The sequence below is a fragment of the Falco cherrug genome, chromosome 3 (assembly GCF_023634085.1).
Source record: "Falco cherrug isolate bFalChe1 chromosome 3, bFalChe1.pri, whole genome shotgun sequence".
Classification (NCBI taxonomy): Eukaryota; Metazoa; Chordata; class Aves; order Falconiformes; family Falconidae; genus Falco; species Falco cherrug.
This window is the reverse complement of record NC_073699.1, coordinates 63,854,084-63,878,944: the sequence shown is the minus strand read 5'-3', so window position 1 is coordinate 63,878,944 and position 24,861 is coordinate 63,854,084. Positions and strand designations below refer to the sequence as shown.

The following is a 24,861-nucleotide window of genomic DNA, read 5'->3' as shown; positions in this document are numbered from 1 at the left end:
GTGCTTTCTGTTCTTTTATACATAAACATATTGTTACAAATGAATGCTTTCTCAAAAATGCATTACACAGGAGAGAGCAAAAATCCTTTTTGTTTATATGGAAAATATTTGCTCACTTCTTTTGTTCTAACTTTTGCCCCTGCTCTACAGAAACAACACTTACCTGAAATTAACTTGCATGAAACCTCACTAAGCGGAACTGGAGAAGAAGGATGTATATTCCTGTTTTGGTTCCTGCCACTGTATCTCACTTTCAGCTGAGACATTGGGAAGTCAAAGGCTTGTACTTCCTTATTCTTTAAATGAAAAAAAGATTAAGTTTCTGAGGCAAGACACTCAAATGCTCATACAGAAGAGAATTAAATACTATCATTTTTTTTCTGTGACCCTTAAGACACTTAACATTGATGCAGTTCAGGCAATCTAGCAGGATCAACACTGGAACAAAGTGTATTTTTGCAAATTAGGGTTAAGATACCTTGGCAGAAGTCCACAGCATGAAACTCACATAGCAGGTATTTCTACAGCTGTCTAAAGTATTACCACATTTCAAAAGAAACAGGCAGGTTTCATGTTTTGACACCATTTCCAGTCTTTAAAGAAAGATTGATCTTTATTGCATAATCCATCTCTCCAGAAAAATCTCCTATCTCCCTGCTTCTTAGTGAGAAAGCAGTGAAAAGTCAAGTAACACCATGACTCAACTAATGTCAAAGGACATATCAAAATTTTAATCCTGAATATATAAAAATGTTAAAAATCCATTCCTATAGATCTAAAAAGGTTTGGAGTAATTTAAAGATTAAATCCTAACTGGCTTCATAGGTCTTGTCATTATTGATTTTTCTAAGAAAAAGATAACATGAGTCTACTCCTTCAGTTGTAACATCCATTTAAATGCATTTGTAGATAAATAGAACTTCCCCACTTGTGTTCATACAGATGAGATGTCTTTGATGCACACAGAGAAACTTCTGTATCTTCAAAGGGTTCACATATATTGCTTTCAGGGTATAAGACAGTTTACTGGATGGAAATGCTATATTCCTGGTAATTCCATAAGAAAGTAATGCCACATAGCAAATGTAAGCCTCTCTCTCTGGCATTTTGGATCAATTCAACTGGGTATGAAAAATGAGCACTCAAGTCCAGAGTTCAAGTCTGTAAGAAAAAGAGATCCACAGTGGCTTTTTTTCTTTTTGGTACCTGTTGTTCGGATGTTTTGGTGACTGTTCTGAGGTAAGTAAAGCTTTTCAGTTATGCAAGTACTTATCACAACATAGGATGAGTTACAGCAATATAGTTTCAACTCATGAAGGAGTAAGCTGTTACATGAGACCAAATCATTTGGCCAGCCACAGCTGAAATAATTTTGGATCTCATAAAGCTGGTGAAAAAAACAGGAAGTGCATTTAGAGAAAATATCAGGAACTTTTAGACCCCTCAAAATTTTGACTTTTCTTTCAAACAACAACAACAACAACAAAAACCCTCTTTGAAACCAGATAAAACAATCCCTTCCTTTTCCTTTTTCATTCTTTTTCCATTTTTTCTTCCCCAATGAAATTTGATGAAAAAACAACCTAAACATCAGCAGGAAGAGACAGGAAAAAATCACTCCTTCCATTTGAAAAAATAGTAAAGTTTCATAAAAGTACATTTAAGCCTGAAAAAATATAGTGGAAAATATACTAAATGATCACCTTTTACCATTTTTTGAGAAAGGCTTTTGCAGTGCCAGAACTGTTCTGTACTGCTAAAGCCAAATCATTCTATAGAAGTGTGTTAGCTTCAATGGTTTTTGTATGGGAACGCTTCTGAAGTCAAGGGGTCCCTGGCCACTTCAGAAGTCCAGAGAAAATGACAGAGAGAGTCTGAGATCTAAATCTGAAACCTTAACACAATCACATTTCATAAAAATGGGTTACAGAGCACGGCAAATTTCAGAACCTTAAAACTTCACGAAGTGTGTTTGTCCTCCTCTGGACATTCATTCAGCTGTGGTTTGAATGGGAGACATTCTCTTCCAATGAGTTATACATCACAACCCAGGCTGCAGACAAATACTGCAGGCTGGGGGGAAAACTCTTCAGAGTAAATCGTAGAATCAGAGAATCATTTAGGTTGGAAAAGACCTTTAAGATCATCAAGTCCAACCATTAACCCATGACTGCCAAGTCCATCATTAAACATGTCCCTAAACACGCATCTACGCATTTTTTAAACACCTTCAGGGCTGGTGATTCCACCACCTCCAGGGGCAGCCTGTTTCAATGCTTAACCACCCTTTCTGTGAAGAAAGTTTTCTTAATATCCAATCTAAACCTCCCCAGGCTCAGTTTGAGGCCATTTCCTCTTGTTCTGTCGCTTGTTATCTGGGAGAAGAGACCGATCCCCCCACCTGCCTACAACCTCCTTTCAGCTAGTTATAGAGAGTAATAAGGTATCCTGCCACCACAACCCCAGTTCCCTCAGCTACTCATCATAAGACTTGTGCTTCAGACCCTTCAACAGCTTCATTGTCCTTGTCTGGACCTACTCAATTCCTTTCTTGAAGTGAGGGGTCCAAAACTGAACATAGTATTTGAGGTGTGGCCCCACCAGTGCCAAGTATGGGGGGAAAACCACTTCCCTTGTCCTGCTAGCCTCACTTTCTGATACAAGCCAGGATGCTGTTGGCCTTCTTGGCCACCTGGGCACACTGCTGGCTCATTTTCATCCAGCTGCCAACCAGCACCCCCAGGTCTTTTCCCACCAGGCAGCTTTCCAGCCACTCTTCCCCAAGCCTGTAGCGTTGTGTGGGGTTGTTGTGACCCAGGTGCAGGACCCGGCACTTCTCCTTGTTGAACCTCACAGAGCTGGCCTCAGCCCATCGGTCCAGCCTGTCCAGATCCCTCTGCAGAGCCTTCCTGCCCTCAGGCAGATCAACGCTCCCCTCCAGCTTGGAGTCATCTGCAAACTTATTGAGGATGCACTCAATCCCCACATCCAGATTGTCAGTAAAGGTATTATCAGGTAATAGCAGTAGCTACATCTTGGGAACATTTTCTTTTTGATCAGCTCTATTCTGCCTATGCTTACTTTTGAAGTAACTGCAGTTGACTCCATGAGGGCTTCAGGAGCATTCACAGCAAATCTAGGTTAAGAGAACCAACTTAAGTACATTATCAGAGGTGAAAAAGCACTCTAGCGTGGCTCATGGCTACCACAAGGTATGGCCGGGCTCACCTCGAAACTACCAGGATTCACAAGAAGGCCTCTGTGGTCAAGATCCTAAAGACACTGACATCCCAAATAGCACAGCAGCAGACAAGAGACAAACATAGGCAGCTTACCTGTGAAACTGGTGGATGGGCAGAGTGTGGTGTTTCCTTTCTCAGGATTAGAGAAAAGTAAGGTCAGTTTACTGACCATGAAGAGGAGCAAGGGATGTCAGGCTCCAGTTCTATGATCATAAACAGCTTGTCACTACAGCCTGTGCAGCCACCCTTTTTTAGCAGGTCTTGTGTCCTGGGAATGAGTCTCTGAAGCTGTTACTTTGGCAGACAGCCGTGCCTGCAGTGGCCCTGTCACTCTATTTAGCTGATGCACAACCCTGTGTAATGCCTTCCTGTACCCAGTGACTGCTTTCACAAACTGTTATGCCCCAACTGCCTTAATCCCACACTTCAGTTGTTATTTCTCAGACTACGTAATTAACTCTATTCTTCTTCCCCCTCAAGCCAATCCATCTACTTCTTAATACAATCTTGGTTCTACCTTTTCGGAAGCAATTCCAGTGTGTTAGACCCGCTGCTGTTTAAGTGATCAGAGAATCATAAAGAGGTTGGTAAATCCTGAAATGTAACTTTCCAAAGCAAGAAGGCAAAACCATAAACAAAAACATAAACCTTAGAGGAGAAAAATGCTGCTAAGCAAGTTTGTGCAAAACAGTATCGTTGTTTTAATGAAATTGTGAGCCTGCTTTATAAGCTGTAACACAAGAGGCAGAAGCAGAGTTCGTGTTTTTCCTACAGTCATGAAAGTTCTCTAATACTGATTGAAATGTATTAAAACTTGAAGTCCCAGTTATTCTTATCCCTGCATTGGCTCATACACGGTGATGGCTCATGTATGAATTATTCTGTGTTTATAACACATAAAACAGGAGGGTGAGGATTGCAGTTATAGCATTTACTAAGATATTTTTATTACAATCCTAATCCTGATCCTAGTTTCCAGGTCAATTAACCTGATGGCACTGGATGCATAAAGGGGAGCAATGGGATGAAATGTTTAGCTCTTGAATTACTTGCTTGATCATAACTGGGCAAAATGACTTCCCACAGTGTCCCTCACTAAGAAAGAGGGCTAAGCTTCTCATTTCCCTTCTCCCTCACATGAGGGGAATGCATGAATATAAGATGACTGGAACAAGAGAGAAAACTCACAGGTTTTTCCTTTGAATCCTTGTGGGGGCCTTCATTCTCCCTATGGCCAGGCTGCCACTTGCAGTCTATCCCAGGAATAGAAAAATTCTCCCACAGGTTGTTGAACTTAAATAAGTAGAATGATACACAATGTGAAATATCCCTCAGCATGATTCACATAGTCTGCCTCTTCAGCTCTCCGTTTATTTTAAAAGCCCCTTGCATTCCCAGGAAATCTGTTGTTGGATTAAGATGATTATTTTCAGATATTTTATGTCTAATGGCATTCTACAGCTGAGACTGTCTTTGGGAAATTCCTAGCCTGCATTTATTGCATTTACTCTAACTTTTAGTTTGAGAAAAAAGGCTGAGACATATATTTTCATTATTGTCTTTTAAGTCCATTAGGAGAAAAAAAGTCCAAATCAGAATATTTTAACACTGTAGTAAGAATTTGCAAGGAACAGTCATATGGAGGAAGATCATATACAGAGTCCCCAGTAATGAGTGGTTTAAATTTTGTCAACTAATCGTAAGTTATCTAATAGTGTATGTAAAATGGTCAGCCTAATATCATTCATATAACTGGCAATTAATCAGGCCCTTTAAAGTTCTCCCTGTCTTTCATCTTGCCTAGAGGAAAAAAAAACGTACCACCAGAGGACATCTGGAGCATGTGTCTTACTTTCAAATATCCTGCCTGCTGCAATAAAGACTTATGATGTTTATTTATTAATTTTCCAAGCAACTCCTTAGCCAGAGTCTTTTATCACCCCACCCCTCACTGCTCCTCCCAGTGCCAAAGTCACAAAAAGTCAAGGTGTTGGTAGCTCCTAATGGCCCTGCAATCCCTGCTCTGCAAACAGAGAAGGTGGCAAAGTCGTCTCCACCAGGGGAACCCAAACATGTTTTAAGAGGACTCACTAAAAAAAAAAAATATCTAGGTAGAAATTTGCACTGAACAAGCACTAGCATGTAAAGACTTCTGTTTGAAAATAATTCTTAACCAGCTAGACTATGGGGCTACTAGAACGATATCCTGTTAATATTAAACAGGAATTTCTGCTCAAATCAAGTTAAATGTTAAATGTACACTTGAAAACCTCAAAACTGTTCTACACCCATAATTAAAGACTTTTACTTATTTCTATAATTAACCCAAAGAAGTTCACCCATCCCAACCAGGAATGATTCTATCATTTATCTTTTACAATTTCATTTACACAGTTTATCATCCTGATGGTTAAATGGATGTCAAAAATGACAGCTCATCCATTTACTTGTGGGAATTTAAAAACTATGACTGGCATGAATTTAAGGTGATTTTTATTACTCCCTTGCATTTTACCTTCTCCAAATTTTGTAATTCATTGCTACCTATACTAAGCATTTTGGAGGCAGCAAAAATACAAAATAACCAAAGCTCTGGATGATTAGAGAGGCATTAACACATCAATGCAAAACTAAATAAGGTTAATCATGGTTGTTTTAAATAAGGTTAAACAATTCCAGGAAATTAAGTGATGAATTAAATGTGTCATGTCACTGCTAGATCTGGATAAATTAATTTTAACATAAATTGTTTTCCATGAGCTTAATTCTTTCTGGTTTTTTATGAATTAAATATTCCATCAACATTTCTCAGTTAAAGAAATATTTTGTACAAAGCTACTTCACAGTTCAGACTATTCACTTATCCTGTGATTTCTGACGCACTCCTTGTGTTAAATTTCATACAGTTCTGGTGTTCTGATCTTAGCCTGGTCTCATGAAAGTTCTAGCATGAACCTCTATATTTACAAATGCAGGCAAACTTCTTCTAGACCATTTTAATTTTCCCCTTAAGAAGAGCAGAGTAATCACGGTTCATTAGCTTTCTTGGGAAAGAGACCTGAACATTTGCTAACTTTTCATTGAACTTAATTCAGAATTTTAAGAACAGAACAGATTAACATGATCCACCAGTCTGACTTTCATAATAAAGACCATCAAAATCTCATCCTGTGATTTCTGCATCGAGACGGTTGATATATTAATTCCTTACCATTAACAGCTCGGTTTCAGCAAGTTCTTGCCACAACTGCTTTCACAGCCTCTCGGTTTATTATGTTAATACAACAGTGGCACCAGGCATGAAAAGTAACATTTTCAAGTCTGGTGAAAAATTTACTCCTTTGAGAGTATCCACACAGTCCCTTTACTTGTGTTTTCTTCCTTCGTTCTAGCTCCAAAATGAAACATGCATGAAGAAGGGGCAGAGATTAACAACACTTTGCAAAAATAAATAGCATGATGAGTAATCTAATATCATTCAGCACTTGAATTTGTCAAGTACAGAACATGGAGACAATGATCCAGCTAAGCATTTTACTCAGGGTACATCTACCCCTTGCCACATCTCCCCTTAGGCCACAGTGCAGAGACCTTTGAAGAAGCTCTGAACAAGCTGGCACTAACGCTGTGGGAAGCGTAACAGGCACTGACAGCAGCTGGCTGTTACACTTAGCCCAAAGACAACACCAAATGTAGACAGCTAGATTACCTGGGAGCCTCAAGTTGGTTCTTGTGACATATTTTCCTTTGTTCTGCGGGAATATTGGGTCTAGCTGTAGGTTCTGTGCCACTTACCCCAGAGTCATTAAGTATGCAGTCCTGCAGATTTCGGAAAGACAGCTTGCACTTGTAAAGAAAGAGCAGCCTGTTCTTATGTATTTGCTTGAATTGGAGACTAAATAAAGAATACTACCATAAAGTTAATGAACAGCAGATGCCAGTCAGCTACAGATCTTTTCGAAGGAAAACATGCAAACTGAAAAAAAATGCCCTCAAACCATCTGATTGCAGATAGGCTAAGGGGATTTTAGACCAGATGGCTACATATAGGGTAAATAATCAAAAACAGCAGACTTAGCTAAACCAAGGTATTTTAAAAAGCTTTACTTTTCATCCATCACTGATTTTCTTTTTCCCACTGGGAAAATTAATTTTAAATTTAGTCTGTTTCTGCAGTGCAGAGGAATGTGTTGCTGCAGGAGGCACAAGCAGTGCTTATCACTAGCTGCTATAGAAGTCCGTGGTTACTTAAGGAGAAGTTCTCAGTGGACCCATAATACTTTAGACTGGAGCAGCAGACTGGTGAAAGAGTAAAATGAAAGAAAAGCATCTAAAGTGCAACAAAAAGCTGCCTCACCTGCAGCACAAGCAATACAAAACAGCAGCAGAGGGTCACTGACAGCTAACCAGCAACAGCCCTAATGCCCTCAACAAACTGGCAGTCAAATGTGCCTTACTAGGGTAGAAAAGATTTTTAAGTGAATCCTACCCTATACAAGAAAAATAATTTCTGTAGAATAAAAATCACTTCCATTGGTTTTATAAACACCTCAAGCTGGAGCAAAATATTAGCTTAAAACTATGGATGTCATTAACAAATCTCCATCTGATTTCCATGTATTTGCTCATTTCAAGAGTAAGAAATGGTGTTTTGTATTCTGAATTCCCTTTTCTTACAGAGAATTTTCTAACTGCCTCAGAAAATAACAGGGAAAATTTGACACAAGCTTCTGTCTTTGCCTTATTTGAGGTTTTGCCAGGACATTTCCATAATGAATAACATTTTTAGAGTACCAGCATCCTCTCTAAGCCCTTGAGCCATACAGTCTGAACACGCTTCCCTCTGGAACTACTCAGCCCCACACTACAGGCAACACTGGAAGAAGGTGGCTGTAAACGCTCGCATCACTACCTGGTAGGAATTCCAGTGGCAAAATGATTAAGTTGAAGAATCAATAGTTTGTCAAGTTGAATCACATTGGTCACTTCAGTCTAGAGGTACTTTGCTATATCTTTGTACTAGTGATATCCCACCTCTGCCATACAAAGTTGCCCTGTTTGAAAAGAATTTTAAATGAAAGCAGATATTATAATGAAAGTAAACTTAAATTAAAACATCCATAGGAAAATGCAGAAACCCATCAAGCACAACTTTTAAAGTGTGCTTCCCCTGTAGCTTGGCTTATTAGAAAAGCAATACTAGTCTAATAAAACCTTACCTTACCTATCAGCTAAGTCTACTGCTAACATCCAAGTCAGTAGCAATGAATGACACCCTTAAGCCTTGAAATCCTATTGACTGTGACTGTTTCAGTTAATTAATAAAGAAAATGTGTTGTATTTGGTTTGTTGTCAGAGGACAGTCCTATGCAGTACAAGTATTTCATATTGCATATGCATTAGGAGGTCTTACTACTGTGCAAAGTGCTCCCAGTTTGAAAAAGCCTCCAGGCACTTTCCTATCCTGTCCCACTCCTTGTCCTTAACCTATGTTTTAGCAATGTATTCATTTATTTGTTTGAGCTCTGTTCATTGCAGTGATCATAGCTGTTGCTTCAGAGTTTTTCACATTGCAAAGTGATTCTGGGCCTGTTACAAAGATGCCACTCACAGGCTATTGACCAAAGCACAGAGACTAGGAGAAAAATAAAAGGAATACACCCAAATGTCTTTATCCCCTGAGGGAGCAACCTCATCATCAAACACTGCACTGGTATGTGAGTACTTTGTCCTGTGCTCTCACTGTGTCTGGGCTCCAGAGGAGAGGAGGAAGAGTCAGGGCTGGAAATAAACTTTTTGAAAGCAGGGAATGCCCTGCCTGACCTTGCAGCCCAGTGGGGCCCCCAGAGTCAGGGCTGGTTCCACAGCACAGGGCATAACACTTTTTCTCAGATTTGGTACAGAACGGAGCTAAGCTTGGGACTATCCTGCCACCCTATGTTACACCGCGGATGTCTTTCTGGTGTCTTGAAGCCCAGTTCTTCAGATTGTGTAGTAACTTCAGAGAATTGCTACTTAACTGCAAAGGGATGAAATCTGTATTTTGGAGATCTACTCTTGAAACAAAACCTCATCTTTTGTTCTCTACCTTCACCCTCAGGGTGATGCTTCTGCAAGCAACCTTGCAGCAATAGTTTGAGATTTGTTCACAAAATACTTTGAGACTCAGAAGGGAGATGCTATTGAATTTTAAATATCTGCTCAATTATCTCTGTTCTGAAGTGATTTTACCCAGTCAAGCTAGAAGACCAAAAATATCATAGAAAGGTAAACTGCAGAGCAAAACAAAACAAAACAAAAATCAATTTGAAGATGCTTAAAGTCACCCCTGTTCTTCTGTGGAGAAGGCTTATTAAATCTCTTCCAAAGTGCATGTCTGTCAGGACCCCACAGACACCCCCTCCCAGGGCTGAGGTGTGGGTGAGGGGGACCTGCTGCCGGTAGTGCTGGCTGAGGATGAGGTCTGGGAGCAGTCTCCACAGGGCCTCTCCTCTACCAACTCCATGATGTCACTGCAAATTCCCTTCATTTTTATTAGCTACATTCTTGTCATTAGACGCATTTTTTCACAGCACTAACACTGGCCATTATTAGTACAGTAAAATTTTAAAGTATGTGTAATTCCAAGTGTCCAGCCTGCCTGCGTCTTTGCTCCGGTTCATCCCTGAGCATTAAACCCTTCATTATTCAGTCCAGTTATTTATTACTTTCTTTATAAATTCGGTACAATCTTTTAACTGACATTTTCAACAAAAGGTCACCTGAAACATGCACGGTGTTCCTTGTATCGCCTGTCTTCCTCTCTAAAGGTTCCACCAAAGTTAACATTGTATTTGTCATCTATTTGCTCATTACATTGTGCAACAGGCCTTTGATCCCCCACTTGTCTGTATGCCAGGGCTGTCTGTCATGAGGTAGCTCTAGGGCAGCTTTCCTCTTTTCCATTCCCTTCCAATTAAGCTGGACATGTTTTCAATATCCCCCACTCTAAATATAGTTCTAATGTGTTGCTTAAAATCCCGTGGCTAAGTTCAGTTATTAATTGCACATGACTGGAGCCACACACGTGGCCAACACAATCAAGGAACTGAATGAGGATCTGCGTGCCTAAATCCACATGTCACTTGTTATGCCTAAAATCCTTGCGCCTTCCAGTTTTCTGGAAGCTGAGCACCTTTGCTTTGAGCAGCAGAGGCACCAAGGGCTACAGACCACAGATACTATCTTAAAAAAAGTCCAGTCAAAATTAACCAAGAAGATATTTCTCCACTTGTTTCACCAGAGGGACTGTCAGGCTTTTCCAGAGTGTAATGAAAACAGCAGCCTACACACCAAATATTCTTTTTGTCTTTGCAAAGTTTTCCTTTAAAAATCCACCTCCAGATTCAGAGGTGGCTGTGCTGATGTTCCTTTTCATAGTGAAAACCAGAATATTTATCAGCTTCATTGTGAGATGAAAGACCTGGACTTCATTCAAGGACTTACCTCCTACTTCTTCATTTTTTATGCACTTTATGCAGGGACATGAACTGCCATCAGAGATTCATCTCTTTCCTCTGCCATTTGAAAGAAGGGCTTTTTAAGCACCTGCTTTACAAACTGCGATTATCAAGGAGAGCCCTTAAGCCCAGGAGAAGTCGAAGGTTTAACCTACCTTTTCCCAGTGAGTTAAGAAGGTTCCCTGTAAGCTGAAATTGCACAGACCCCCCCTCAGAGCACTGGATCCCAGGGGCCCGCTATGGACAGCTAAGAGGTTCTTGGTATGAGAAACATGAGAAATAAATAACTGTATTTGCTGAAAAACTGATTTTCCACTAATGTTTTAAAATAGTGTTATTTTCCTTTCTAAGGAGGAAGAAGCTAGCGAGCTACCACATCCTGAATTCCTACTATATGTCTTTGCGGTGAGAATATGTCTTACAAGTCACTTCAGTGGAATGGATTTCAGTCACACCTGGTGAGGGTCTTTCACACAGACTTTCAGTCAAGTTTCCAGCACTCACTGACTCTTTCTAAAACTGAATTTGGCACCAGTTTGTCTACTAGGACATTTTTTAATACAGCCCAGCCCTCACAGCAGGAAAAGGCAATTCATCTTCACCCTCTGAAGAGTGAAGTGTGAACTTAAAACAGATTTCATCCTCAAGCTCCACCACTGATCTACCACTCTACATGCAGAGAGCGGGAATTTCCTCTCCTTGTTATAGCCAAGACTCTTCACATCCTCTAGAAAAAACTTTTGCGAAAAAAAACTACTTTTGGTTTCAGCGATGTTATCTCTGAGCTCAGGTCAATGTTGGCACAACTAATAATTATACTGCTATAGCTTTAAGACAATGTTAATGTATAGGAATGTTTTCTACTACCTTTCAAAAGGAAAAGTATGCTGGACAGATTCCCCTGACTTTAAAAAGCACAAGGAACCTGTGAAGCGGAAATAATAGTAAGGTCTATGTAAATCCATCCCAGCACTATGAACCGCTGGGATATAGGAATTCAGGGATTTAGGTCTTTACACAAAACCCATGCAAAGCTTTCCAGACAGCAGTTCAGAGCAAAGCTATGACAAACAAAAGGCATAATACAAAAATGATAGGTATTCGTAGGGTCATTTTTTCAGGGTAGTTGAAGTAGGCACAGAGTTTTGGTGCAAGACACAAAAGACAGTGAAAAAGGTAATTCATGGGCAATACCACTTACTGCTTGCCAAAAGTAATGGTGTCTTGTTAAAAACTGGCAAACTACAGAGAAAAATTAATCCCATTTTCTTTGTGGGTATGTGTTTTGTTTTGTTGCTGTTAATTAGGGCATTTATGCAACAAGGCATCAAAAATATTCATTTGATGCCTTTGAAAATCGTCTTGAGCCAGCATACAAAGCTTATAGTTCCAAGTCCTGCCGTGGTTTAATCAGGTATAATTGAAAGAAGTGACAAATCCCCATCTGGAGGTAGCTGTGCAAATGACATTCTTACTAACCCTCTCAAAGAAGTGATGGGCTTCTGGGAGAAGTTTGTGTCTGAACTTGGGGTCCCTGATCCTCAGCCACCCAGAGTATGACTGGGACACATGGCAAGGCCCTTCCAGCCTCTGTGGCCAGGCTTCCCTCACATCAGAGGTAGGCAAATGGAAGCTGTGTCCATCAGATGAGTTCTGCTACAGAGCTGGGACATGGTCAAGGCATGTACTTGGACCTGGAAACACAGAAACACTCCTAAGCATCGTATTTTTGGCATGTTTTACATGCTGGCGTATGACCAAAGCCCTCACCATTGAAAATGTAAGCCTATTTAGGGAACAGAGAGTATGTGTTCCTATGAGCATTTGCAGTTAGGGAATTCTTCTAGAGATCTTGATTTTTTTCAAATTATGGATCAAGCTGTACTAAATGGAAGTATGTTGTCACATACGTATGAAAAGAATAGAGAGCAAAACATGCAGCAGCATCTGGTACTGTGGAAATTTAGTTTTCACCTATATCTGGATTATTCTATGCTTATCTTGTCCTCCCTGAGTCAGAAAGAATATAGGAGATCTAGGAAAACAAAGTAAGGACAACAAGGTATGAAAATACCAGCAGAGATTAAATATGCTAGGATGCTTGGTGGGAAAAGAGAAACTTTATAAGGGTATATAGGCGAGTAGGAAAATGAATGGCACAGGGAAAGTGGAAGGGGACCAGTTATTTATCTTCTTTACAATGTAAGGACTTGGAGGCCTTGAAGAAAATTTCCAAGCAGATGTTTTATGAGAGAAAAAAAACACAAAACCAACATTTTTCCACACAGCATATCTAAACTGTAGAATTTATTGCAATCGACATTGCAGATGAGTATAAAGAGATCCAAAAGTGATTAGGTAAATTCGTATAAGAAACATTCATTGAGAGCTATCAGTCACAAAGCTTTAAATACAACCTCCTGCCCAAGAAGTCCCTAAACGGTACCTTGTAAGGGCATTCCAGACGATTACCATATACAGTCCGAATTTTGTATAATTCCCCTAAACAGCTGCTCTCTGTTTTGGTGGAAACCCTTCACTCTCAGTGCTCAGTGCACATTCTTAGGGGTTTTTATGCAAGCAGCTCAAGAAGAAACTGTTCTAGGGATAGTGCTTAAGGACCATAAGAATCCAGATTTTACTAGATGTTTAGTGTGACAGGTGCTAGGAGAACTCTTTGTTCTGTCACACTGATTCACTATAATTTTCAAAAGCTCAGGATGCAAAAAGGATTTGAGGGTTCTTTTCTGCTTGAGATTTAGACTGTTGCCAGTTCATTCACAGGTTGAGGAAATATGTGAGAAAAAAGCTGCAAACTGGAAAGTAGTATAAAAAATAATTGGATGACAAAGAACAGAACGGTTGCAGAAAGAGAAACTATACCTTCTCATATACATTTCATATGCAGATGTCATTTGCGATTGTACTCTGTATTTGTAAGAACTCATACACATGTAGGCATGTATGTAAGTATAGACACACATATACATACCGCGGATTCTCCTTTTCTGTCCTGTATGAATAACGAGCTGTATCCGAGATGCACACAGCTCAGGATGTAACACATGATAAGATTAGAAAACAAGGACGTGGAGATAACCTAGCATGGAACTTACACAGGCAGCTCTGCCGCAGCCTGCATGACTCTGTCCCTGATGTGGGGATCCCCATTTCCACATCCATGTTCCCATACTTTATTCACCCACCCTGCCAAACAGAAGGGGCACTGTGCATGCAAATGAACACAGCTGAAGTCTGGAACTGTCAGTTACAATCCCTGAACACAGCAGTGGTCACCATGAGCTGGTCTTCTGTACAAGAAGCTCAGCAGCAAAGAGGAGGATTCACTGAAGGAGAGGCAGAATCTCCAACAAGACTTTGGAGACAGAACAGAGTCCTTTGAGATTTCAGAGACCAGACTGTGTGAGGGAGCTGGTTGCTTCCCCAACGATGTATAAACCTTTTCTGCCTTCTTAAAGTCTGTGTGCTCAGAAAATTCCTGTGGTTTCTGCACTTATTTTGCATATTTTCCTGAAAAACACAACTAAAAACTCCAGAGCACCACTCAGAGAAGGTTTTCTAAGAGCAAAAGACTAAGAAGTGGGAACATGCAACCCATTCTGAAAAGGCAGTGAGACACTGGTGGCACAGATGGTGCAGGCCTATAGGTTGTAGAGCTGAAAGCAATCACCCCTCGCTTGCAGCCCGGGTCCGCAGGTAGTAGTACTCAGTAGTTAGAGCCCTTTGTGACAGACTGTGCCCATTTGGGAAGCAGGATCATAAAGCCCAGGATCATACATACTGTCTCTTTGTTCCATTCAGTTATTACTGTTTTGTGTTAAAGGAGATGCTAATGCTGCTGCAAAACTAGTATTTGCAAGTATTTTACTGTGGCCTTGGCCTGGAAAAAAGATTCAGTTTTTCCTAATGCTAGTATAGGAGTATGCTGGGTAGAGAATTATCCAGGCAATGCCATCATTTGCAAAAGCCAACCTTTTACTTCAATCTACTAAAGCAAGCAAAACTTAGAGCAACATATGAAGTACTTCAGTGTAATATGGAAGCAGAGCAACTTGCCTACCATCAACCACCCTTTGCATTATTATAGATTAAAGAATCCAGTCTTCTGCTTTGCTAGGTGAGGTTCTGATGCAGCTAGAAATGCTGGATTGGTTGGGGTTTTTTTAATATTCTCCCTGCTCCTACTAATCTACTTAAAATGCGGATGAGTTTATAGAAGTTGACCCCACCTGAAACAGGAGTGAGTTCAGAATAATTTTATATTAAAAACTTTAAAATAGTGACACACAAGTTAGAAGCAGTGAAGTGTTCAGTCATCAAAGTAGCACTGGGCCATAGAAGTTGAGTTCGGAGCTCTGGGACAGAAATAGTGTGATTTAAGCCTCTTTCCAATGACTGATAATAAACTGTAAATGACTGGCTATATAAGCAAGAGTAGTATCATTAGCTGTGGGGACGTGGTGCAATGACAGCCTAGCAGCTAATTTTTTCATGACTCTCCTTTGACAGTCATACACATACATACACAGACAATGCTTGCTTGTCCCAATCTATCAGAATACATAGTGTTTTCCAAACTCTGACAGAAATGAAAGCATGCTAAATTGTGGTTTTATTCTGCAGCTAAACATGTCATAGCCCCACAGAGGCATGTATTTTATGTTTATTCCTGTAGTGTGAACAGCATGTTTTTTGCAGGAACTTTTCTAGCCTGTTCTTGAAAATACTTTCATTTCCCCCTTAAACTGTTTTAGCTCCCCCACCTGTAAGACTTATACTGAGGATGTCGTGCTGACACCTAGAGGACCACAGGTATGAATGTAAATACATTGTATTAATCTGTAACTCTCGGAATGTGTTTCTTAATAAGGCATCTGTTTAAATTGAGAAGTGAAAGCCTGTAATGTAATATTCCCTCTGTCAATAATCTATAAAGTTAGTAGACACATTACAATTAATAACAAATAATAGTGGGTTTTCCAGCAATCCAGTTTAATAGTTTCTTCATATGTCTGTGTTTATACACCAAATAAAATTCCAACAAGAAAGTAATGTACAATTCAAGAAAATACCCAAAGCTATTACAGTTTTGGCTTCCTCTTTGTTGATTTACAATTATGTACAAGACTGTCTTATTTGCAATACATAGTGAAGATTTAATGAATTATTTACAAAATCAGCTGGTGCTTTTCACTATGCAGTTGAACTGTCTCCTTTTGCTATTAATATTCATAGCAGCAAGAGCCCATTCTTAGCTGCTATTTATAGATAGGGTTAAGAGGTGGACTGAAACAAGGCAAGATTCTCACTACTGACCACAAATACCTCTGAAATCACATTTTCAAATACAGCTGAAGGAAGATTCCAGCACTTAGTGCACTGATATAACCATTATATTTACAGTCAACTTAATATGGTGTCTCCACTGAGAATAAAATTCCCACTCATGTATGCTATCTTTCTAAATGTGTGGAGGAGAATATTTTACAATTCTTCTTATAAAACAGATTAAATTAGGAGGGGAAAAAATGATAGTTTTATCATAATATACAAACGGTTTCATGAGATCACAGAATAACTTTGGCTGGAAGGGACCTTTGGATGCCATCCATTCCCAATCACCCAAAGCAGAGCCACCTTCAAAGTTTGAGTCAGCTTACAGCAGATTGTTCAGGGCTGTGTCCAGCCAAGTTCTGAATATCTCCAAGGATGGAGATTGCACAAGTGTTGGGCGCATGTCCCCATGTTTAACCACTGTTATGATAAAAAACTTTCGTAACACCTAATCAGGACTTCCACCTTGAAGGTATAGCCTAAGGCCCATAGAATCAATCATAGTCCTTCTATTGACAACAACAGTTTTAGAGCATGCCTAAACCAAGTATAATAAGGGCTATTCTTTCAGCTTTTTGGAAGAAATAATTCATCTTTCCAAGCTGTTTTCTGATATCTAGTCAGTAGGGTACCTTGAAATATTTTCTTAGCTTATATCGTAGTGCAAGATATGTACCATCGATTAGCATCAAGAAATCAATGCCACAGTTGCACTTCCTTATCTGTGATAAATCCAGTATCTTGTACATTACACAGCTGTTGCAGAGCAGCATGTTTATAAGAGCATGATTAGATGTGAATTATCCACACAGAAGGCATGGGGGTTTCACCTCAGAATCCTCTCAATAAAGACAAAAATTATTTGTTTGGGGAACAAAAGTCAGGACTCTGTTATTGCTACATGTGCCTGAGGTTTTGAAATCCCTGTTTTGCTATTGCCTGCTATGCCTTCTGACCATCAAACTTGTTTTGCTCTCCCAGCTTGAAAGACGCAATCTACAGCGCAGCTTTCTTCAGTAACAAAAGCTACTTCTAGCTGAAACACTTTTCTAATGTCTACATAAAGGCAGCCACTCACCTAGTCTTTCCATCACCACAAAATGTGACATGACCATCTAGAGGCAATGTACCTTTCACTTCCCTAGCCTGGGGAATAAAAAAACTAGACAAACTAGATTCAGCTCAGTCTTCATATTCAGCCTGAAAATCCACCTATGGTACATCTTAGCCCACAGCGACAAGAACACATACAGTGAGATACGACAAAGTACCGTATCCAACCTGGAAAATCTCGTGGTAACACTGTCCTCTTACGTAACACATGACAGTAACAGTTATGACTGGAATACGAGACTGCTGATATGTGCATATTTTGGTTATGACTGTTGAGCGAGGTATGTGAACCCTCATAACTGGAGCTACTTCTCTGATTTTATGTCTTCAGAAGGAAATAGCAAAAAAACCTGTTAATTCTGGGCATCAAAATAATCCATGCTTTATCTAGAGAGACAAAGATTATAAAGAGAAATACACACTGAGAGGCTGATGGGCTCATTTGCATGGCAGGTCACACATTGCATTTAGCAGAAAGCAAAATAAGGCTTTCCCTGTATAATCCTCTCGTAAGATCCATTCTTCAGTAGGTTAAATGAGATTCAAAATATTGTTTCTCCCTGTAATACAAATGCATGGAGCAACACCTACTACCACTGTGAGAGAGGTGTGTGGAGGGAAAGAAAGGCAAAATAACATATTAAAAATGGTTTCTGATGGCTGCAGAAATCATGACAGCTAAACGGAGAAAGTTGTTCTATAGGCATTTCAGCAGAATAACAAGATGTGGCAAGATGTTGCATTTCCATTCACTTCCCTGGTTTGGTTTTGTTTTCTTAATACTTGTTGGATAACCCACAGACCATTCTCAGGCTATAGCAACAAATTATCTCTTTGAAGGTTTTCCTCATTTCCTGGCTACGAAAGGCATAGATCAAGGGATCAATCACTGAGTTGCACATAATGAGAATGAGGTACATGTTGAAATGAGACATGAAGCAGACGCAGTACAGGTTTTGAGGGCAGGAGATCATCAGGATGAGATGAAGGAAGAATGGAGCCCAGCAAACAATGAAGATGCCAAGAAGCATAGTCAGAGTGATGGCTCCTTTCATGCTGGTTCTTTGACGGACAGAGTTGTACCCAGGCAAAGCAGCTATTTTCTTCACATGAGTACGAGCCAGGAGGAACATATGGATGTACAGTGAGACCATGAGGATCAACATGGTAAAAAACATGGTGATGAGACAAATGATCACGTAAGTTGATTCATAATAAAGAATGAAGATAATGCCACAGCCCGTACAAAAGGTCCAGATGCATGCAATAATAAGCCCTGATCTTTTCACTGTCATGATGTTGTGATAACGTAGGGCATAGAAGATAGTGATATACCTGTCTACTGCTATAGCCAGCAAACTGCACATGGAAGCCACCACAGATATGCAGATCATTGAATCAAAGACATTGTCTATATGACGAACAAAGGTATCTTCTATAATTATGTGTCTATTGTTTATTAAGTATATCGTTATGGTCTCCCAAGCATTGGACACACTAACCAGCATGTCAGCCACTGCTAAACTGCAAACAAAAAAATACATGGGTGAATGCAAGTTCTTGTTCTTAACTATTGCACATATAACTAAGATATTTTCAAGGAGGCTTACAATGCCCAGAGTTAGGAACACCTCAGCTGCAATGACCACTTGCTCACATGGCGATGACTTGCTCTTGACAGTAGGCACAGTAAAGTTGCTACCAGAGGCACTCGGGTTTAGTTCAGAAACATACAGCTGAGAGGACGTGTTCATCTCTGGAAGCAAACACGTTCTGTTCTTTCTGAGGGACTTGCCAAGGAGTGTGATAAATGCATTTTCCAAAAGGCATAAGACCCTGCCAAAAAAAATATAGCATGACGAGAACAGGCAGAAGTTGACAAAACAAATATCACCCATTTCTATTTAATTTGGCTTGTACACATCCCATTTCTTCCATGCCATATTCCTCTACTGATTCTAAATTAATCTCTGATTGGCTCAGAGCTTTGTTAATTTGTGGTTTAATTTCACAGTAAGGATAGATAGCAAAGAGATTCATGCACTCTTCATTCATAGTTTTGTTTATTCTATTCTGTCCTGCAGAAGTGAGCACAATGTCCTGGAAATTCTGCTGAACACCAAACAACAAACAGTTTTCAAAGTCTCAATTCTCAGACCCCAGAAATGCAGGAAGATATAGTATTAGGTTCAGCAGAACCTGCTCACTGGAATACAACATACCAAAGTTTAAATTATTGCCACAATTAAGAATTGAACATTTTCAGGAAAAGATTTAAATGCTTTCCTGACCTTTGTCCTTCTTAAGTTCACATGAACTGTGTTATAAACAGTTTACCTGTGCAATACTAACATGCTGACATAATGAAGACAAATCCATACATTTCAGGGTACACTAAGGTTATGAATTAAGAATTGGTATGGGTGGAATTCTGTAATTAAAAAATAAAAGTTCTCTATTTCAGATCATATTTTATTCAGTGCACTTTTGCAATGTTCAGGGCAAAGCTGTAAGCCATCAGATTCTTAACAAGGGGAACACTTAAAGCTGACAGTTGCAAATAAAATTCAAAGCATATCAAGTTAATGCTCAGTTTTTAAAAGTAACCTTTTATTTGTAATCAAGAATTAACTGTACCTATTTACCAGAGCTGTTCCTTCAGCTGCTCTTGCTCTTCATCGCCTGCAACCTTTCCTCCACAGAGCAGAAGTTTCAGCCCCCTCCTCACCTGACATCTGGGGCTCGGGATTCCTTGGTAGGAAGAGGTGACAAAAACAGAGAAAAAGGAATGAGTAAATCCGTAGAGTCAAGGCTGACCATATATAAATTACTTACTGTGCAACTGCCTTTTTATAGACTCCAAGCAATAATGACTTCAGTACCCAAACTGTAGCTCCTCCTCCCCTTCTTTGCCCCTCTGAACTTCTCTTTTCACAGGTTTTGTTAGCAAAGGCTTGGGTTTTTACCACCATCTAGTGGTCTGCTTTTGTCTTTCTAACGGAACAGTGTTTCTGATCTAAAATTCATTATGAGCTTTTTATAGTATTAAGCACTAGGCATGCTCCTTTCCAAACACATTTCTTTCTTGTTTTCTGTGCTGTGGCTAATACTCACAGACAATAAGTTCATACTGCAATAGTACTCCAAAAGAGATAAGAGCAGAAGACTGTTATTGAAGTGGGAGCCTTATCACTGTTAGAAGCAATTGTCTTATATTCACAGTTATAATTTTGCAAGAACAACACTGTTACAAAATGCAGGGGACATACTGTCAAGCCTGTCTCACCACTAATAGAAGATATAACTCGGGTAATTTGTGTGAAAAAATAGAACAAATAAGTGTTTGTGTTCCAGTCCGCTTGCTAGAATAGAGATTTCAATATAGACATGGAAGGAGTACACAGTGCATCGTGCGGGGAGCCAGAGCTTCCTGACATGGGTGTGAATTCCCCCAGGTTTCACAGGGTCTAAGAGCTGGTAAACTCTGAGCTCAGTACTGCAATGGCTGAAGTCCCTCTCTGGGTCTAGCAGTCAGGCAGCTGATGCTCATTCTGGGCCTTACCCAAAAGGTGGCAAAATCAGTGTGAGCCTTTTCTTTAACAAATGGGCTCTGCTTCTGTACAAAGACCAAGGAATGCAAAGCACACACCTTCCTGACACTGCCAAATGCCCCTTACGTTATCCGCTAGCCAACCAGTCAAATACCATGCAGGATTTGCAGTTAACTTGAGATAAAAAGTCTCTGCTTCTCCAAATCATCACCTTTCTGCAAATTAAGGTGTTGGGATTTTTTCATAGTATATAAAAGCATCTATACAAGTGTCTATGCTAGACAAAGAAACTCCCTTATATTATAAAGGCTGCAGAAAAATCACCTGCCTAGAAGCTGGGGTAGTGATATAGAAGTAGTTTGTTTATGTTAGAGAATAAAATGGAAAAAAAAATTCCCTCCTCCCCAGAAAAGTTTTTTATCATTATATTTCTGCAGCAAACACCTACAAGCATTATAGTTTGACAAGCAAGTAACTGAAGGGACACCCAATTAGCAGTGGGTGGAGGCATGCAGGTGGGTTATAAGGATTTTAAGTAAAGGGGTATGTAAGTAAAGGGGTTTGGATTCTCTTGGGAAGAATCCAAGAGTGGCTTCATCTTCCAGCTGGAGGACTCCTGACTAAATAGGCTGGTCTTTCAGATGTTCATCATCTTGGTGCTCCTCTCTTTTGTTTGTTCAGTTAAATAAATTATCTCTGCAAAGAGGTTGGTGTCTGCTGTTTTCTGAGGCCACAAAAATCATGTCTGGACTGCCAGTGTGGGCAAACAGTACTCCATTCATTGCAAAGCCTGCATTGGTATTTTCTTTCCACAGATGAAAAGTGGAAAAGAGGTTGGATGGGGACTTGGGGTGTGGGTACACAGTTCTCCCTGCCACGTAGGAGCAAGCATAGCTCAGTCATACACCAAGAAGCCTGGGTCTGGAGCCCTTGGGAGTACTCCTGAGGTCCATGGTCATCCCAGATGGGATGCTGAAATGCATCTTTAGGAAAAGGTGTTTTGTTTGGTACTTCATGTAACACCTTATCTGGTGTAAGGAAAATGCTAACAGCTTAACGTCCCTATTCTATTGAACTCACCAAGTGTTTGTTTTGGGCTCTAGCAAAAAAGATCAAGAGTGCCCCAAGAAAGACAACAGTGAACGTAAGAAAGAAGTAAAACAGGATTGCAGGAGAGAAAGAGATGTCAGGGCCTGTTGCGTTCCCATGTCGTTTCTTTCTATTGTGTGACAGAGAGCAGAAAGCTGCCCCAGGCGCATACCCACCTCGAAGGCTGCAGCAGCCGCCAGACTGGGAGCCCAGACTGGGAGCCGTGACAGCACCGCTGGCAGAAACGAAACACCCAGCCCCTGCCTGCCACCAGCATCACCAGCTGTCACACCACAGCTCCCCTCGCTCAGCAGCTCAGCACCTCCACCGGGACAGGGTGGCCATGCCTACCCTGACCTGTAGGCCAAGTTAACATCTTGTCAAAACCGTCAGGGATTTGCATGCTGGCTTCATGACAGCAAGAGACTGATTTTATCAATGAATGTGTAAATGAGGCCAGTGGTACAGCATGCCTCTGAAGAAGTTTCTGTAAGAAGAGCTTATTACGCTCAGATGCATTCTGGTATTAATCTGTGCTAATCTTAACAGACTCAGAGAAGAATTTTACTGACACTAATACATATCTACCCAGCTTGTCTAGGGCTAATACACTGAAACAATTTAGGCCCAGTGTCCTTCTGTAGCTATTTTTATCTATTTGATGAAAATACATTTGTCCTTCATAATGTAGCTTTGGATTGGTATTCTTGGCCTAATTATGAAATTATGCCTAAGCTGTCATTAGCATAGTATTTCAGAGCCACAGAGGATCCTCTCAGACTAAGAGATAACTCATGGATCACCAACAATGATGAAGATGGTGGCCTTCTCTGCATTTGAATCACATAAATGTTCTCTAACTTCTCAGACTGAGAATACTATTTCTCTTGACTTCAGTGCTGAGTAGCTTTGGCTGAGCCCCATGAAAATCTCCACTGTTACCTCCCCAGCATTACCATCCAGTTAGCCTTTAATAAAGACAGGCAATTAATTGGGATAAAAAATAAAAGGGTAGGATTAGCCATACTTAATAAGACTGCACTGGCATGTCTGACCATCACCCCTTTCATCCGAGTCCTTCAAAATGGTTTGAGATAATCTCTGGCTGCTCCCAGTTAGTACCTAGCAGTGGTGATTCTCACATCAGAGTAGAAAGCAGAGAAAGATGCAATACAGTATAAAAGGCATTTTAGAAAGGCATATCCTAATAACCTAAACTGGACAATATTTTAGCCAGGCCCTAAACTTCACAAGGGTAATAAGAGGTTTAGTAATCATCATTTTTTTGTGCCTTATAACAGAAGCTAATTCCAGTAATGAATCATCCCCTAACCATTTGTTAGCGCACAGGTCAGCAGTAACAGACCTGGTGAAACAGAAGTGCTAGCTGCAGACTCCACAAAGCACAGATGACCAATGAAAGACCACAGAAACTTTCTGACAGAAAGCAGGGGTAATTCAATAACGGAAAAACAGACTGGGGACAGGGGGACACCAAAACCAAAATTAGCAGGTTCTTATTGATACTACTTTCTACAAGAGAAAGGAAAGTATGTCTTGCTGGACCACAGAGAAGATCTTGCAGTACAGCAAAGGTGAACATTAAAGGCACATTGTTAATTTTCTTCATAAAATGCTTCTGCATGACCATCTCTTTTTCTTTTTCTTTTTTTTTTTGTTTAACAATGCTGCTAATTTATTGTATAATTCATCTCCTCAGTGAGACTTGGACATTTGAACATTTTAACTTTGTTGATCACCAGCAATTCAGTGAAAGCTGATGTATCATACCCAATCTTCAGTAAATTATATTCTAATATTGAGCAGAAAAGCCCTAGATGTTACTGATAGAATAGTGCAGATGGAAGGGACCTACAATGATCATCTAGTCCAACTGCCAATTCACATTCACAATTCACTATTTTTCCAGCCCTGTTTGTAACACCAGTGCTAGGCGTACATTAGCTGCCAGGTAGACTTTCCAGTCACCCATTTACCAATACATATTCACAAGCAGATTGTACTTCTGGAGAGACTATTGAAGATGTGCTCCAACATATGTTCCCAGGAAGAACCAGCTGACTCTTTTTGCACTCTTCTTGACAGGATCTAAGAAGTAGCCCAGCCTAAGACTCATTTTGTTTCAGGTGGGACCAGTGTGAGGCGCACTCATTTTAACAGGCCTGCCCTGTGATGACAGCCTACCAACTATTTATCTTGGCTGAGGAAACAGGTCTCCTTTTGATGGCAAAGGCTTCTAAAGGACCGGCTTGAACAGGCCAGCCATGCTATTCCTCTCACCAGCATCACTAGCACATGCCCCAGACACTAAATCTTAAACCTCCCCTGCCTGATCAGAAACACAAGCACCATTCTTCTTCCCTAAAGTTTCACACATTCCCAAGATACAGACCAGTTATAAAATTCAGGCTTTGTTTTTCTGCTGTCTACCTTCATGGTCCAGCTCTGGCTTCTCTTGCAGCTTAACTCCACCTTTCCTTAACTTTCATCAAAGTTGTGAGCTCCCCACTTTAGAGTTTGCTTCTTCCTCGTGAAACAAATGTGAACAAATTCATATACAAACATGCATTGCACAGAGTGTCTGAGCACATCATTGCATTTACAATAACAGTCCTGGGCTGGCTGCTTGACTTGAGCAAAGAGCCCTAACAACTCAGTGTCTTTCTGTCCTGTGCTGTCTCCATAGTTAGGTGTTGGTATTTTAGCCCAGCATAGGTATGAAAAGATACCAAAGAAGCTGAAGGACAACCTCAAGAAGATGTACAGTGAGAATAATCATTAGTTCACTATACCCACAAAGAAACATCACTACACATGCAAAATTGCAGATGCAGCAATGTGTGCATACGGTTCCTATCTAGGCAAGTCTCTGATTCAATACATACGACAACTAAACATAGATATACATACTACCCAGGCAATTTGCAAGAACACCATGACAACAATATCAAGTTTTCCCTCTTTAGAGATAGTTTTCAGTGCTAATCTGAC

The 24,861-nt window shown here is 40.2% G+C and overlaps 1 protein-coding gene and 1 long non-coding RNA gene across 3 annotated transcripts in view; both read right to left on the bottom strand.

The window, feature by feature from the left end:
- LOC114014501 (uncharacterized) overlaps positions 1-501 on the bottom strand; it is an 84,863-nt gene extending 84,362 nt beyond the window's left edge. The window contains exon 1 of the long non-coding RNA XR_008731529.1: positions 164-501. This is a non-coding gene — a long non-coding RNA (uncharacterized LOC114014501). The remainder of the gene's footprint in view (positions 1-163) is intronic.
- Positions 502-15,733: 15,232 nt separating this feature from the next.
- Positions 15,734-20,105, bottom strand: MC5R (melanocortin 5 receptor). Of its 2 annotated transcripts, none has more exons than XM_005431995.3 (2): positions 19,847-20,105; positions 15,734-19,045 (listed from the first exon to the last, which is right to left on the bottom strand). In XM_005431995.3, exon 2 carries the CDS (start codon positions 18,961-18,963, stop codon positions 17,986-17,988), a length of 978 nt encoding a protein of 325 aa, XP_005432052.2. In that variant the 5' UTR covers positions 18,964-19,045; positions 19,847-20,105; the 3' UTR covers positions 15,734-17,985. The 2 variants fall into 2 exon arrangements, with proteins under 2 accessions (XP_005432052.2, XP_055561909.1); XM_055705934.1 differs by lacking the exon at positions 19,847-20,105 and having other exon boundaries at positions 15,734-18,733; positions 18,820-18,937.
- Positions 20,106-24,861: the final 4,756 nt, after the last annotated feature.

What these genes read in the sequence shown, in the direction of transcription:
- MC5R (XM_005431995.3), bottom strand. Translation starts at nt 18,963, where the DNA reads ATGAACACGTCCTCTCAGCTGTATGTTTCTGAACTAAACCCGAGTGCC.